Genomic DNA, 14,635 nt, shown 5'->3' on the forward strand with positions numbered 1-14,635 from the left:
AGTAACAAGGCAAAGCACAGCGTTGAGTACCGCCGCTCATCACGCACCAGCTTGAAAATTCGACGGAAAATTGGGAGCGGAGAGTATTAACACTAGGTTCCCTCTGTTTACGGAATACAGAATAAACATTTAACTTAATACAACTTATTTTTAAACATAACAATAGATAATAGCTGTAAGAGCCATCACATTCTACCGGCACGTGAGCATCTTATACTGACAGCAATCACAAGGAGTCAGAGGACGGGACCCTCAAATATATGGGGCCCGTTCGCTTGACCCTAGAGACCGGAGTGCAAGCTTACTCAACACCTTGGTTCGCGCACACGAAAACAATCTTTCTTCCACTGATTTTAAGTTCATATTAGTTTGAAATTAATAAATGACTTGTCCATCCAGTACGTATATCTTATGCGACAATGGATGTTTCTTTACAATCGATGTTGTACGTTTCTAGAATATAATGTTAAAAGTCAAATAGAATCTTTTCTAATCATCAAAAATGAAGAACCCCTTCTTCAGTAAAATACGGAAATAATATCGACGGTTGAAAGGTAAATTGGTTTAAACACCATTTTTTACGATATTGAGTTATATATATTTTTGGAATCAGCGGATTTTTCTGCATCTTTTCAGCCCATTTTCATAATGCTCAGAACATTTTTTTGGCGCTTGAACCCTACTTACTTTGCCCTCATTTTGAAGTCCATCGTTTCAACCATTAATTTTTTTTATCGTATCCTACTAACATTATAAATGTAAATGGACGTTTCTTCCACTTTCATGCAAAAACTACTAAACGTATTTAGATGCAACTTTACTGTAATAAAGCGTACATCAAAACAACATAAGCTATAATGTAACAATAACATTAAGCGGGCGAAGCCGCGTTATTTTCACTATTTCCATTATAATATAGAAATATAGTTTAAATTGATTATTATTAGACATATTGTATTTTATTTATTTATTTTATTATTAGATGTATTTTATTATTACATATATATTTTTTTTTATTTACTTAGCTCAGACAGAAACCTTTCAAATCAAGCACTGTCCCGATATCTACTCGAGTATCTAACCAGTCACCACAAGGCCGCCGTATGAACATAAATACCTGATGGTATCCTATAAATTTATTTTTTATTATTTATTACATTTTTATTACATTTATAATCCATATCTATATTATAAATTCGAAAGTAACTCTGTCTGTCTGTCTGTCTGTCTGTCTTTTACGCAATCAGGGCCAAACCGCTAATTTAATTGTGATAAAATAATCATATAGAGATACTTGAGGGTCTCAGGATGAACATAGTAATATTTTCGATATATACTAATATATTAAAATACTTATTAATTTGACATGCAATTTATTCCGCCATGTTAATAACAACCGTCGCTATGCGACCGTTGCTAAGCAACGACTTGCAATGTTTGTTGTTAGAAAACGTCACCCAAAATGAGCTTGCTTAAAGCATCTCTTTCATCATCAGGAAAACTGAAAATAATTTCATAAATATATTTAATAAATAAGTATAGTATAGTTCACGCGGGCGTAGCGTTCGGCTGCACTAGTTTTGTATATACGCTAAGGCAATATAATTCGTTCGATTGATATATAGGAATGGAAAAGATTATTTTATTATGAGTTACAGTTTTTAGTTCGCGTTTCCTACAAAAACTTGTTTTTGATGTGAGAAAATGGCATCTATTTACACAATATCGTTTTATACATTTTATTCTAAATAAATTTTATATTATACCAATTTGAAATAAAATCGTAGAACATATATATAAAAAAATAAAACCCAAGTAAAACCATATCAAAGATCTTCAATGTTGTAGCCAAGAAGACAAAATGAAGCATTACTAAAAAATAAATATTAAAGAATTTATTATTAATAATTCTTGAAGTTTAATATTAATTAAACATGTACCTATACAAGATTGGAATCGCACTCTCGCACTCTGAATTTTACTGAAAACTGCATTAAAGCCGATAGTAATCAAGTGGAGATCGAATTCAAAACCGGTCCTGGCCCCAACGATTTAGCAGGCCTCCCTAAAAGCCTGTGCCTGCCCTAAAATGCTTCATTTTGTCTTCTTGGCTACAACATTGAAGATCTTTGATATGGTTTTACGTGTAAGACACTAATCTCCCCACTGTCCGCCCAAATCTGGAAGCATTGATTGGAAAGCGGAACTAAACGCCGCATTCATTTGATATTTATTTAAAACTCCAGTTCTTGTGAGCCCAACGATTTTTTTAACACGGATAAGTAATAAAAAGATCACACGCAATCATATTTTATCGGCAAAGCTATTTTTCGCAGGCGGATCCTTCCTTCCGTAGCGCTTACACTCTTCACCAAATGCCTCAATACTCGTATACCCTCAGATACATAAAACGGTATGTTAACAATAACGGAATCGAGACATACTTTATTGAGATAACTTCAGTTATGAGGACCTCGAGTGATTTATCGTCGGTTTTCTGAACTTCTTCGGCGAAATTTTATGTTATTATGAAATAAGAAGCTGATTTTTTTTTTCAAATAATAAACGAGTTAGGTAGTGGTTTTTGTATGTTTAATAAAAAAAACAGCTTCGCGCTGTATCCTGCACACAGCAAAGTAGGCTGGGACACTCCGCTCCCCACTTTCTACCGAATTCTGGAGATATTGTGTGATGACTGACGGATCTCAACGCTGCATTTGGTCTCGTTACCAGAGCGAAAAAATGACAATATTAAATATTTAATTTCCTCGAGTGGGAATCGAATCCACAATTGCGTTGCGTCGAGTTTACGTCACCCGCCTTTACCCCTGCGCCACGAATGACCTCGTAACATGATAATTGCAAAAATTGAAGAAAAAATTTACTGTTTTTCCATTATTTTGATTAACAATAGAAACAATATTTTATTTTATATATAAATATAAATTGTTGCTATAATTGAATATAATTACATTTTAATACAAAAAGTAAAACCTACTTATAAAAAAAGGTCGTCCCCCTGACAATAATTATATTTTAAAATAAAAAAATAATATTTATTATTTAAAATATATAAGGTTTCTTATTATGTGCATATTGCATACATAATTATTTACACAAGCAAAATAATTATACTGTACCTATGTAAATGACGAGTAATTATGGTATTTTATTTTGCAGTTTATACTTTATACTGTGCACTGATCTATGTATAATACTTACTTGATTCTAAGGACAAATATTATGTTGTTCTACTTGTAATAAAAAAACCGGTTAAGTACGAGTCGGACTCGCGCACCGAGGCTTCCGTACCAAATTTAGCATTATACCTCAACGGGACACAAACTTAAAAAAAAAAATCAGTTGACAAAGTTAGGCTCGCAGCTTTGAGCTTGCACGAATATGCACTCATTTTGTATGAATATATTTAAATGAATATCAATTTCTAATGATTTTTTGTTCTATGAAATATCTATAAATTTCAAATTTTTGGATTTATTTATATTACAGGAAGAGGAAAGGAAGTTTACTATACTCACTTCCCTTACTTAGAATCAACTCCGCGGCCAATTTCTTACAAAAGACAGCAAAATCTTTCGATTACGCTGTCTTAGAAAATTCATTTTCTATGCTTCAATTGACCAAAGACATATATTTGATACTAATTTCAGCTTGATACATCCACACGATCTTGATATAAATGGTCTTAACAGACAGACAGACATGCAACAAAGTGGTCTATAACGATTACGCTTTTACCTTTCAAGATACGGAACCCTAAAAAACAACAACATAACAATTATGTATTTAAAAGAAAATAGTTTTTAATTGTAACGCGAATTACATGTACTAGTAAATGATAAGAAAGACCTTGCAAGACTAAACAACGTTCACAACATTTATTAGTCACGTATATTGTTATAAATTTCCGCTACAAATTTATTATGTTTACAATATCAGGGAATTTGGGGGGGAACGTGACCTCGCACAGGTAGCTGGCAACACAAGCAATAATTCAATCAAATGTGGCTTAACCGACCTCTCTCTATGTTTACCAAATACCCGCCTCGTGCGACGGCGTACTTACGTCTTAATTATAGACCTAGCTACCGATTATAGCCTTTACTAAACTTCTATATAATTTTACTTTGATTTTCATTGAAAACTCTCGTACGATATCAGTTTAAGAAACTCTTAATATGAGTATAAACGCATCATTAGTAATGGCAATTTTAATTGTTAAAATAATATCATGTCGAGATGAGGAGAAAATTTCCAAAGGTATTTGTTTTTGTAATTATTTCATAAATAATATTGTAATCTAATATAAAGAGGGATTTGAAAGAAATGTAACTTTTCTTTATTTTTATAAGTGCAAGGTATAGTTAGATATAATCTAGTCTATAAGTAGACCCTCGGGAGTCGTAATGGACCTGTGAAAACTATTGAAAAAGAACTTAAGAAAGCTTGTGTCCATTGTTAGATTTATTTCTATGAGAGTTTTACACTAAGTACATCTACCTTATTTAAAGATAAAAATTGCTTTTCGGCTATTTTTTTATCTAAATGTCTGGGTATTTTTTCACATATAGTATATAAAATTGAAGAAGAAATTTGAAGAATAAAAAATAACAATGGTTTCTATGCAAAGCATATTTAAAAGGTACAAGGAATTATTTTATAATTAGTAAAACTCATAATATAATTACATATTTTCGCAGCTTGTTATTGGCCTAATGAGATATACGAGCCCTGTTTCGGAGGATGTGCGGAGATCTCTTGCGATAATCCCCGCAATCATCTTCGACCCTGCTACCCTTACTGCGAGCCTGGCTGTGTCTGCGAAGATCCCTACGTTAGAGACGATCGCACACACCAGTGCGTGTTACCTCAGGACTGTTCACCGTAAGTAACCAACATTATAAAATGGATTCAAATGAGAGTATGTCCTTTTTTTAATGATCTAATAAATATGTACCTATATGTAGGTATATCATAAACTTTGACAGATTTTTATTAAGTTACAAGCTGACGTTAACATTAATAAATTTACATAAATTTCTTTAATTAATATTTTTTTTCATAAAAATGAGATATATGAATTGGTATATGTCGTATATGAATTATTTATTATTGTTGTTAGTATTTAAAAAGTAAAAATCTGACCAAAATATTTTCCAGTCCAAGATTTGAAAAAAAAACATTAATAGAATTGTTGTTATTGTTATTAATTGTTTCTAAATATAATTATTTGTCACTGATTGATTGATTACAGAACACAAATGGGCATTCCAGTTCCAAGCTTAAGATCAGCAGCAGCTAAGGATGATCCGAAACCTATGAACAAAAGGAGTAAAGGCCACGCTATACGGGAAGACGATTCTTTATTAAATGATAATAATGCTCCCAATCACGTGGACGAGACACACCGAGGGGAAGTTTCTAGATTGGGCAATTATTTTAACATAGTCATCGCGCCGCCCCCTATTAAGGCAATTCAACCGCGGAAAATATTTCATGATGAAGTCAAAGGCATGTCTGTGAAACAAGTCTAAAATAACGTATCTACACAAACTTACTTGTACACAAAATTGTATTTTTTTTATTATCTAATTGTATATTATGCATAATAAAATTTTGTTATGTTCCAAGGTTTTAGTTTTATTGAAATATATATTTTTTTTTCTTTAGCTTATATCCTATGCATATTGCAGGGTAGGCAGGGGGAACCTAGCGTTAAGTGGGTCTTAATTCTCTCCTAGGTGGAAAGTGGATTAAGAAATTTTGCCTTGGCACCAGAGAGAAATATAATGATTCATCCCGAGTGGGAATCGAACCCACAACCGTCGTATTACAGTCAAACGTGCACCCCCTGCGCTACGACGGTCTCAATTACAGACCAATTTTTAATTTAATATTTATACATATAACTAAAATATTTATAAAGATGAATCGCTACCCATCTAAATATTTTTTTTATTATATCAAACTGCGACAAAATATGACAAACAATACCAAGCTAAATAGAGAAAGAATCAATAAGAAATAAAACAAAATTGTCAAGTAAGTACAACACCTCAGTCGTTTTATGTCTTTGCTACTATAAACAAACTTTAGCGAATTCTAGTTCTTTTATTAAACAATCGAGCATGCCGACTACACTAGTAGCTAACTCACAATAATTAGAAACGGAAAACTAAAATTATCGACAAACGTTATGAATTGATCCGAATTAGATGTAATTATGAGATATTTGTTGATCTTGGCTCTACTGCTTTGTGAGTTATCGACCATATAAATATAATAATAAATAATAATTAAAGTAATATATTAATTACAAAAACTTTTCAGACAATATTGCGGATGCTACAAGACCAAATATATACGATTACGATGACCCAGATACTATGAAGCCGCATTCCTTCCTTGATGAAAGGCGAAATTGGAGAAAGAAAGCATTATTAAAACCATTTGAAGTGGAACACAAAGAGTGGGATGACAGACGATATGAACACGACATTCCGAGATATTTGGACGAAGTGGAACCTAAGCGGTATATAGGGAGCGATAGACGACGAGAGATGGATCCCGAAAGAATTTATAAGGAAGAGAGACGGTACGAGGACGCCGACAACGTAAACAACCAGCTGAGAACAAAAGATGAACTGGGACATAATGCGGCTCTTCCGTAAATATTTATTACTGAGTTAGTCCTATCTTTAGAGAGGGGGGACCGGATTATTATACTAATTTGGAATATTTTCACAGATCTAATGAAAACGAAAAAAACATACCTTTTATAATGACGTGTGATAGAACAAATGAAAGGTAATATTTTTATTGATATTAAATATTGTCTTCAAATAAGCTAAACTTGTTTACCAATTCTTACTTGTACTCAGATACGAGGCATGTTTCGCGGGGTGCGCCGCGGTCTCATGTGACAACCCTCGCGAGAGGCTTCGCCCCTGCTACCCCTTTTGCGAGCCTGGCTGCGTTTGCGTGCACCCCTACGTGCGGGACGACAGAACTCACAAATGCGTCCAACCTGAAGAATGCACTAAGTAATTTATATATAATTGCAAAATGATAAAATGTACACAAAATCAAATACGAAACTAAAATGTCATACCGACAATTCAGAATCTTAGGTGGCGTTCATTCATTCATTTTCAGTTTCCGCCTAATTATTTAAATATAAGAATTGAATAAATCCCTAGGCCTGAGGCCAGCACACTTGCATAAGCGTGTGACTGTTAACGTGACGAATTGACGATTATTATTAATATTTTCATCTTTTTTTCGCTCTCGTAACAAAGTAAATCGCAGCGTTAAGTTCCGCCACTCAATACGCAATGCCTCGAAAATTCAACGGTAAGTGGAGACCGGAGTGTCTTAACAATATATTCCCTCTGACTGCTACATGCAAATAAAGCTTGAAGCTGAAAAAAAATAAACCCCTTTACTGTTTATTTATTACTATAAACAGCCTCTTTCAAACATGTAATATTTAAAGATCTTTTGTATTCTCTACAATATCCAATAAAATAAATACGTAAATTGTTTGTTAATCTAGTATGTTCTTCACAGAGGTCTCAAAGGGATCCCCGACCTCGGCGACGACGCTTAGTGCGAACGGAGAAATGTCACTGAGGCGAACAATAGACAGCCTTCAGGTCCCCAGTTACAATGAAGGGATCGTGTTACCGTCCCGCAATACAGATCGAGACCTAGCTATAATGTAAATAGATTATAATATTATGTTACATTTTTATACTTTATATTAGATTTTTTTGTTTTATTATATGTATATACTTGTTATATTTGTGTAAAAAGTTAATTTTTGTATCAAGTTGATAAAAAATATTTACTATTTTTGATCTCCTATAGTTGTTGCACTTATTTTTATAGACACACTTCTCCGACATTTTTTTTCTCCGTTTATCTTCCTCTAACCAATTTATAGACGTTGTTCATTTTGTTATTAATGGAGAAACTATGAGAGAAGAAAAGAGAAAACTCTACTAGTTAAACTACAATTGTTAACTATTCTTCACAGTTGGATATAACTAATAGTTTTACTTTGAAGATCCTAATTGCGCTACAAAGGCCTTTTACACTCCTTAGCACCGGAAATACGTTACAGGGAAGAACAAGGAAACCTAATGTTAAGACACTCCGTTCTCCATTTTCCGTCGAATTCTAGAGGCATTACGTGTCGAGTGGCGGAATTCAACGCCGCGTTTTGCCTCGAAAAAGATTGGAGAAATAAAAAATGTATATTTATAAGTAACAAAGAATGTACTGTGTATAATGTTGTTTATATAAGTAACTTGTTTAACATAAATAATAAAAAAGCATATAAAAATGCTAATTTTTATTTGATTTTTTTCTAAATAACAATTCAACGATAAAATCATAACAAAATGATTCATCGATTCACATTACAACACACTATTGTTTAAAGAACATTCGATTAGAATAGAATTAACGTAGTTCATTTCGCTCCTAGTCGCTTTTGATTTCCTTTATAGATTTTACCTTTAATTAATTTCCTTTTATTGATTTCCTTTAAGAAGCTTAAAACTAACGTTGGTATTAATTAATCTAATGGGAACTATTGTACTATATTTACTCTTATTCGTATATAATAAGCCAAATGGTTTTGCGTAGAAAAAGAAAAATTATAACTTTTTTATTACTTCCCAATATACGCTAGCCTGTTTGGAAAACAATCATGTTGTATTCTGCAGTTTTGTTTTTTAAATTTTCATTATTTTCCTATAGTGTGTTGTGTGAAAATACCTATGGTGAGTTACCTTTTTTTATATTGCCTTTGTTAATAGAAGATTTTTATTTTTCTCTTTTTTGACAATTTCTTTTTATTAGCAACATATTAGTAACTAGTGACTCCCGCACGACTTCGCCCGCTTGTAATATACGATTATTTATTTTCTCTCTTAATTAATTATCATTTTAAAGACGATATCCCAACATTGATAGTCATAAGTTTTAGCCAAATCAATGAAACATGTATTTGGTAGCAATATTGTCACATGCAACTTTTATATTGATATAACTATTTTAATTGTCCACCAATTTAAATAAAACGCTACATATAAAGGGAAATTTGCTTAAATATAATAGTGATAACTGCATTTAAATCGATTAAGGCGTTTCTGAGATTAGCTTGAACAAACGCAGAGACAAACAGACAAGAAACTTAACAATCATTGCTTTAGGTTCTATTACATTAATAAAGGCCCACAATATGTTTTTTTCTTATATATCTTCCATGTACATACACTGATTCGTTACGATTTTATTATAAGTATTGGTAATTATAACAAATTGTTTATTTTGAAGCCAGTCAGGGCGCAGGGGCACAAGCGTGTGATTATAAACGCTACACGGTTGTAGGTTCACTTCCCACTTGATGAAATGGAATTTTATATTTTCATTTCCACGTTCTGGGAACGAAGTAGAGCGGAGCGGTAAGTTCTACCAGTCAACACTCAATGCTTTCGGCGGAGGCTAAACACTAGGTTCCTAGATTCCCTTTGCCTACACTACTATGAGCCTTATATTATAAATTATATTATAAATTAAATGTATTTATTATGATAAATAAATTATATTTATTTATTATGATAAATATTTTTTATTACAGAGTGTGGAGAACATGGCAGATTTGAATATTGTATAGATGAAATACCAGGTTGTGTGATCGGCTGCCACTGCCATCCCGGGTACTACTTCGATACAGATACAAAAATATGTGAACCCAAGTATGTTTTTAATTTAATACTAACGAACCATAATATATTGCATACATACAATTATTAGCAGTAAGTTAAAAATCATCTTTTCTGTATGTACGATACACCTTTTTTGTGTTTAAATTTATTTTCTTCTCATTCGAGGATACCATTTTTCAAATGATGGTTTAACACAAATATTAAAGAACTAACTAACTCACATAAAGAAAAAAGTGAGTACCAGAGTTAAAAATAGGTTTTTTACTTATGTGCCCTTAAAGTTCTTAAAGTGGGTAAGATGTGTATTAATATAAATATTATATCCCTATGAAATGGTACTATTTCTGGAATTCTTAATTCTGTGTATTATAAACCTTTAATAAAAGTTCAATCTATGTTCTAGTACTAAACTAATAGATCATCACAGACGTCACCACGCAGGCGAACCGACGCGAATCCTCAACGCTGCCACTCCTAGTATCGTAAGCGAAACTGAATCTCTTCTCAAGAGTAAGCTCGATGATCAAGTCGATGAAATCAGCAATGATGCAAACGACTTAGGCGACTGGCTCTATAATCAATTCTTTAAAACAATTGAAAATCAAGTTGTTAATAGTACAAGTGAAAAAGATGAAGAGCAACCAACGCGCCGAAGTGGTTCAACTGTCAAGAAACCAAAAATAAGAAAGAAATGGAACAGAAATAGAAAAAGAAACAAAAAAACAAAAAGGAGAAAATTAAGAAATAAATTACTTCGTATAACAGAAGACGATAGCATGTTTGACATGGCGTCTCATTCCAGTTCAGATTCCAGTGACTCGAGCTCCAGTGAGTCATCTGTAGAACACCATGTTCATGATAATGATGATGTACATGGACATAAGAAAATTATTGTGTATAATAAAAAACCGAAGCCACCTTTGCCGAGCTTCATTTTTGTGCCAAATTTAGAAACGCCATTCTATCCTCCTATAGGTCTACCACCGCCTCCTGTGGTACCCATGTACCCCATAGTGCCCGTGCCACCTGTAGTTCCGTTTGGTATTGAAACAGGTTAGTTCGCAAAGTATTAAAAGAAAGAAAGAATATATAAAATAATATTTTAAAAATGAGTTTTTTGTAAATTACATAATTTTTATTAAATACTTTTTAAGCATTGAAAAATATTACAGAGTGTTCTACCACAGAAGGTAAGACGTCTCCCCCCACCACCGCTCAACCCAGTACTGCAAGTGTGTCAGTAACGGCTGAGACAACAACACCAACCATCCTAAGTACTACTGATTTGTAAGTCATTTCGTCAAAAGAAATTTATCCATTTTTATTGATAGGACACGGATCCTTTTTTCCGATTTTTTTTTTGCTTTTATGTTTACATTTGCCTATACTACTTTAATTCGTTTAATTTTTAAAAAATATGATATTGTGTGTGAGTACGAGAATAGTGTTTTAAAAATATAAAATTATATCTACTCATATAATTTAGATGAGTGAAATTCGTAACAAGGCAGATATGGAAAACACTGACGATATAATCACAAATGATTTTCAATCAATAATTTTATAGTTCATATATAAAATTAATAAAACGATTGACGAGGGAAGAAACTATCATCAGAAATATTATAATTTTTATGTCAAGCAATTTGACAAGTGAGACTTGTTAAACGTTAACTAAGTATAATGTATTTGTAAAAAAAATTCTAACAAGTAAAGCGTATTACACTGTACAAGAATATTTAGAGGATAAACATGTATGGAATTAATGTCTATTGAATGTAATGCAGGATAGCTGCCAGCTAATGTAATAGTAAAATACACCATTGACTTTGAAAAGAGCAACTGTTGAGTTTCTTGCTGGCTCTTCTCAGCAGAACTGCCTTCCGAACCCGGTGGTAGCTTTTTTTTATATGTACATTCGACGATTCAAAAGTGCTTGTAATAGTCAATTTGAATAAAGAATAATTTGAATTTGAATATTACATTTTCAATTTTCTGAATATAGAAAACCAAATAAAATATACTTATACTTATTATAGCACTGTATATCTCCATATTTTTTGAGGACTTTCATCCAGTGAAGTTATATAGCTAGCTACAAGCTAGTTTGCGTTATATAGCTTAGTAAAAATAAAACATATTACATTGCTACGCGATACCCATTTAATTTCAATGGCCATACAATTTTACGCAAGAGCCCCATTGTGGGGCTCAGCCGCTAAATCTATCAGATGTGGCCCACTGCTCGTAGCGCTATTTATATAAAACTATTACAAGCCTGTTATTTTACATCGATCCTTTTATTTCTTATTTGTGTAAAATGAAAGACTTGAAAAATTAAACTAGAGAGATTTGAAGAATAAACAATTATATTTTTAACCGTTTTTCTCTATTAATTAAATTCTGTTTACCAACATTTAAAAATATTTTCAGAAAGGAATAGTGGACTTACTAGGTTCAAACAACCTCCTAAAATTCAGTAGATATTTTAACATAAAAAAGCAATCAAAGTCTTTCTTTAAAATGTACTATGAAATTTAGTTATCAATTGTTGAACCTGAAAATTTATTTATGTTTTCTTGTATTTCACAAGAACAATTACTATTGATAATAATATTCTAAATAAGTACTTGTATTTATTTAATATTTTTTTCATTGCTTCCTGATAACGTTTTATACCCATCTAATCACGAATATGGCTTCACACTCGTGATAGTTAATTCTATGATAACAAAGTAAACTTGTTTAAAAGATATTACTATTCAAAATATTAACAAGGAATAAAAAAAATAAACTTTATAAATATAAATAGGTAAAAATATTTAATTGCAGAAATCCTCAACGATTATTGAAAAAGAGGAAAAAGAAAATACCAAGGGTTTCCAGTTATAATATTGATAACGAAGACGATGCTGGGTAATATTATCAGTCTATTTAGTATATTAATAAATATAATAACATTATAATTTATTCCACTCCAATTCCATGTAATAAGTCTCTGCTGGTGGTAGGTCAACTTGAAGTAAGAAAATTGTAAGGTTCAGAAACAGAGAAAAGAAAATAATGTATTAGATATTAGAAGCTTATTAATTTTGGTGAACTTATTAGAAATGAATATAAGAAAGTATTTTTGTATAGTAGCTAGAGTATGTTAAGCATGATAATAATTAGTTATTTTCATTTTCAGATTCGATAAACTACAACCCGTTAATCGACAAAAATTAGTAAGACTTACCATATTTATAAATTAAATTTTCATTTGTAGTATTTACATCATTTGTTGGTAAACTATGTGACAAATTATTTCTTTATTTTCCAGTTATCGCGAATAAGGGACAGGATGAATCGTCCATCTTCAGCTAAATATTTTATGTCTCCTTGGCAGAAACATAAAAAAATATTGATGAATACTGACAGCAGAGGCGACGACTTCGAAAGCCCGTTGATAGAAAATGATATTCCTGAGAATCTTTTACAAAATCTAAATGGAGAAAAGGCAATACGAAACGAGGAGCTACCTAGAAATGTCGACTTCAAGTACCTAACAGAACTAATACATAGAGATATGAAAAATAAAACGAACGATCTACCGCCTATAGAATATAATCCTCTTGAGAGTATAGAAATGTACAAAGCAGCTAAAATCGATAAACACGATTATTCTGGTTACATTGTTCCACCAAATACGCCTGATGGTCGTCGGTACCCTCGTCCTGGTAAAAATAAATTAGATGATTCATATTATACAAAACTAGGCAGAGAAATAGCTTCAATGATACGAGGAATCGATGTCCAAAATAAAAATGCAAATATCCAGATAGAACAAAAACGTGACTCTGCAAAGGGTGAACTGTATTTCAATAATAATTCTCCAAGATCGTATTGGGAACGATCTGTTCGATCTCCTTTGACAATTTTAAATATGAATAAAAACAAATTTGAATATTTAAAAAAAAGTAACGAATTACTTTTTGATATTGAAAATAAAATAGAAATTATTGCTTCTACGGTACCTACTATGAGTTTACAAGAAATAGAAAACATCGTTCGCGTTATGGATGTTGCTAAAAAAGCAGTAAAAAACAGAGAAAGTAATATTAAAAGCTTATTATCTAATACTCATAATTTTAATATTAATTTATGGCCTCAACGAATTGGAAATAATGTTCTAGACAATAGTAAAATACCATCCAAATTTGAGAGACATTTTGATACAAGCAAAGGAAAGTCCATTGGTAAACCAAGTGTTCCCGACGGAACACGTATTCAAATGCAAGAAGTTCAGAGGCTGGTCGCTTGGCAGAAACCTCGTAAAGCTGTGAAACCAGATACTCAGCAGACCGATATACGATTCCAAACAAAACCAGATGTTAAATCATTATTTCAAAATACATTACGTGACAAAGCTAAACCACAATATGATAATAGATCAAAAATTGCTCCCCTCCCCCCTCCCTTACAAAACAATTCTAGAGAGACGTTACTAGGATACGATATGAACTCTATATTTTTAAAACGCAAGAAATATTTTGACGAAGACCACAATTTTTACATACCCAAACCCCCATCTAATACTCGAGCTACTCACCCTTCGTACTTCCACCAAGAAATCAATCATTTTGACTATATAAATTAAAATTAAGTTACTGTTTTTGTTACTGCTATATTGTACGATCATAGGTATTATATAGTTGTCAGCTATTAGTTACTTCGCTTAACATACAAATAAAATATATTTAGAATTTTGTATTATTTTTTTACCGAAATGTAGCTTGTAGACACAGACGCGACAGATGTAGGTTCGATACCCACTCGGGGCAAATAAATATAATCTATTAATATTTTCATTTCTTTTCTCTGATTTACGCTAGGCGTTG

General features: G+C 32.0%; 3 protein-coding genes across 3 annotated transcripts; all 3 read left to right on the forward strand.

The window, feature by feature from the left end:
- Positions 1-4,223: 4,223 nt before the first annotated feature.
- On the forward strand, positions 4,224-5,637 carry LOC146539046 (uncharacterized). The gene is made up of 3 exons (XM_085185943.1): positions 4,224-4,281; positions 4,722-4,905; positions 5,276-5,637. Exons 1-3 carry the CDS (start codon positions 4,224-4,226, stop codon positions 5,553-5,555), a joined length of 522 nt encoding a protein of 173 aa, XP_085042069.1. The 3' UTR covers positions 5,556-5,637.
- A 607-nt stretch (positions 5,638-6,244) lies between these two features.
- Positions 6,245-7,728, forward strand: LOC146539047 (uncharacterized). The gene is made up of 5 exons (XM_085185699.1): positions 6,245-6,278; positions 6,352-6,688; positions 6,769-6,828; positions 6,903-7,064; positions 7,591-7,728. The coding sequence occupies exons 1-5, from the start codon at positions 6,245-6,247 to the stop codon at positions 7,628-7,630; spliced, it is 633 nt and encodes a 210-aa protein (XP_085041825.1). The 3' UTR covers positions 7,631-7,728.
- A 775-nt stretch (positions 7,729-8,503) lies between these two features.
- LOC146539048 (uncharacterized) lies at positions 8,504-14,500 on the forward strand. Its single transcript, XM_085185873.1, has 7 exons — positions 8,504-8,810; positions 9,671-9,788; positions 10,162-10,811; positions 10,931-11,045; positions 12,591-12,674; positions 12,946-12,982; positions 13,078-14,500. Exons 1-7 carry the CDS (start codon positions 8,738-8,740, stop codon positions 14,392-14,394), a joined length of 2,394 nt encoding a protein of 797 aa, XP_085041999.1. The 5' UTR covers positions 8,504-8,737; the 3' UTR covers positions 14,395-14,500.
- Positions 14,501-14,635: the final 135 nt, after the last annotated feature.

The sequence above is a fragment of the Heliconius melpomene genome, chromosome 5 (genome assembly GCF_056956725.1).
Source record: "Heliconius melpomene rosina isolate 202511_hmr_F chromosome 5, ASM5695672v1, whole genome shotgun sequence".
In the NCBI taxonomy this organism is placed as follows: domain Eukaryota; kingdom Metazoa; phylum Arthropoda; class Insecta; order Lepidoptera; family Nymphalidae; genus Heliconius; species Heliconius melpomene.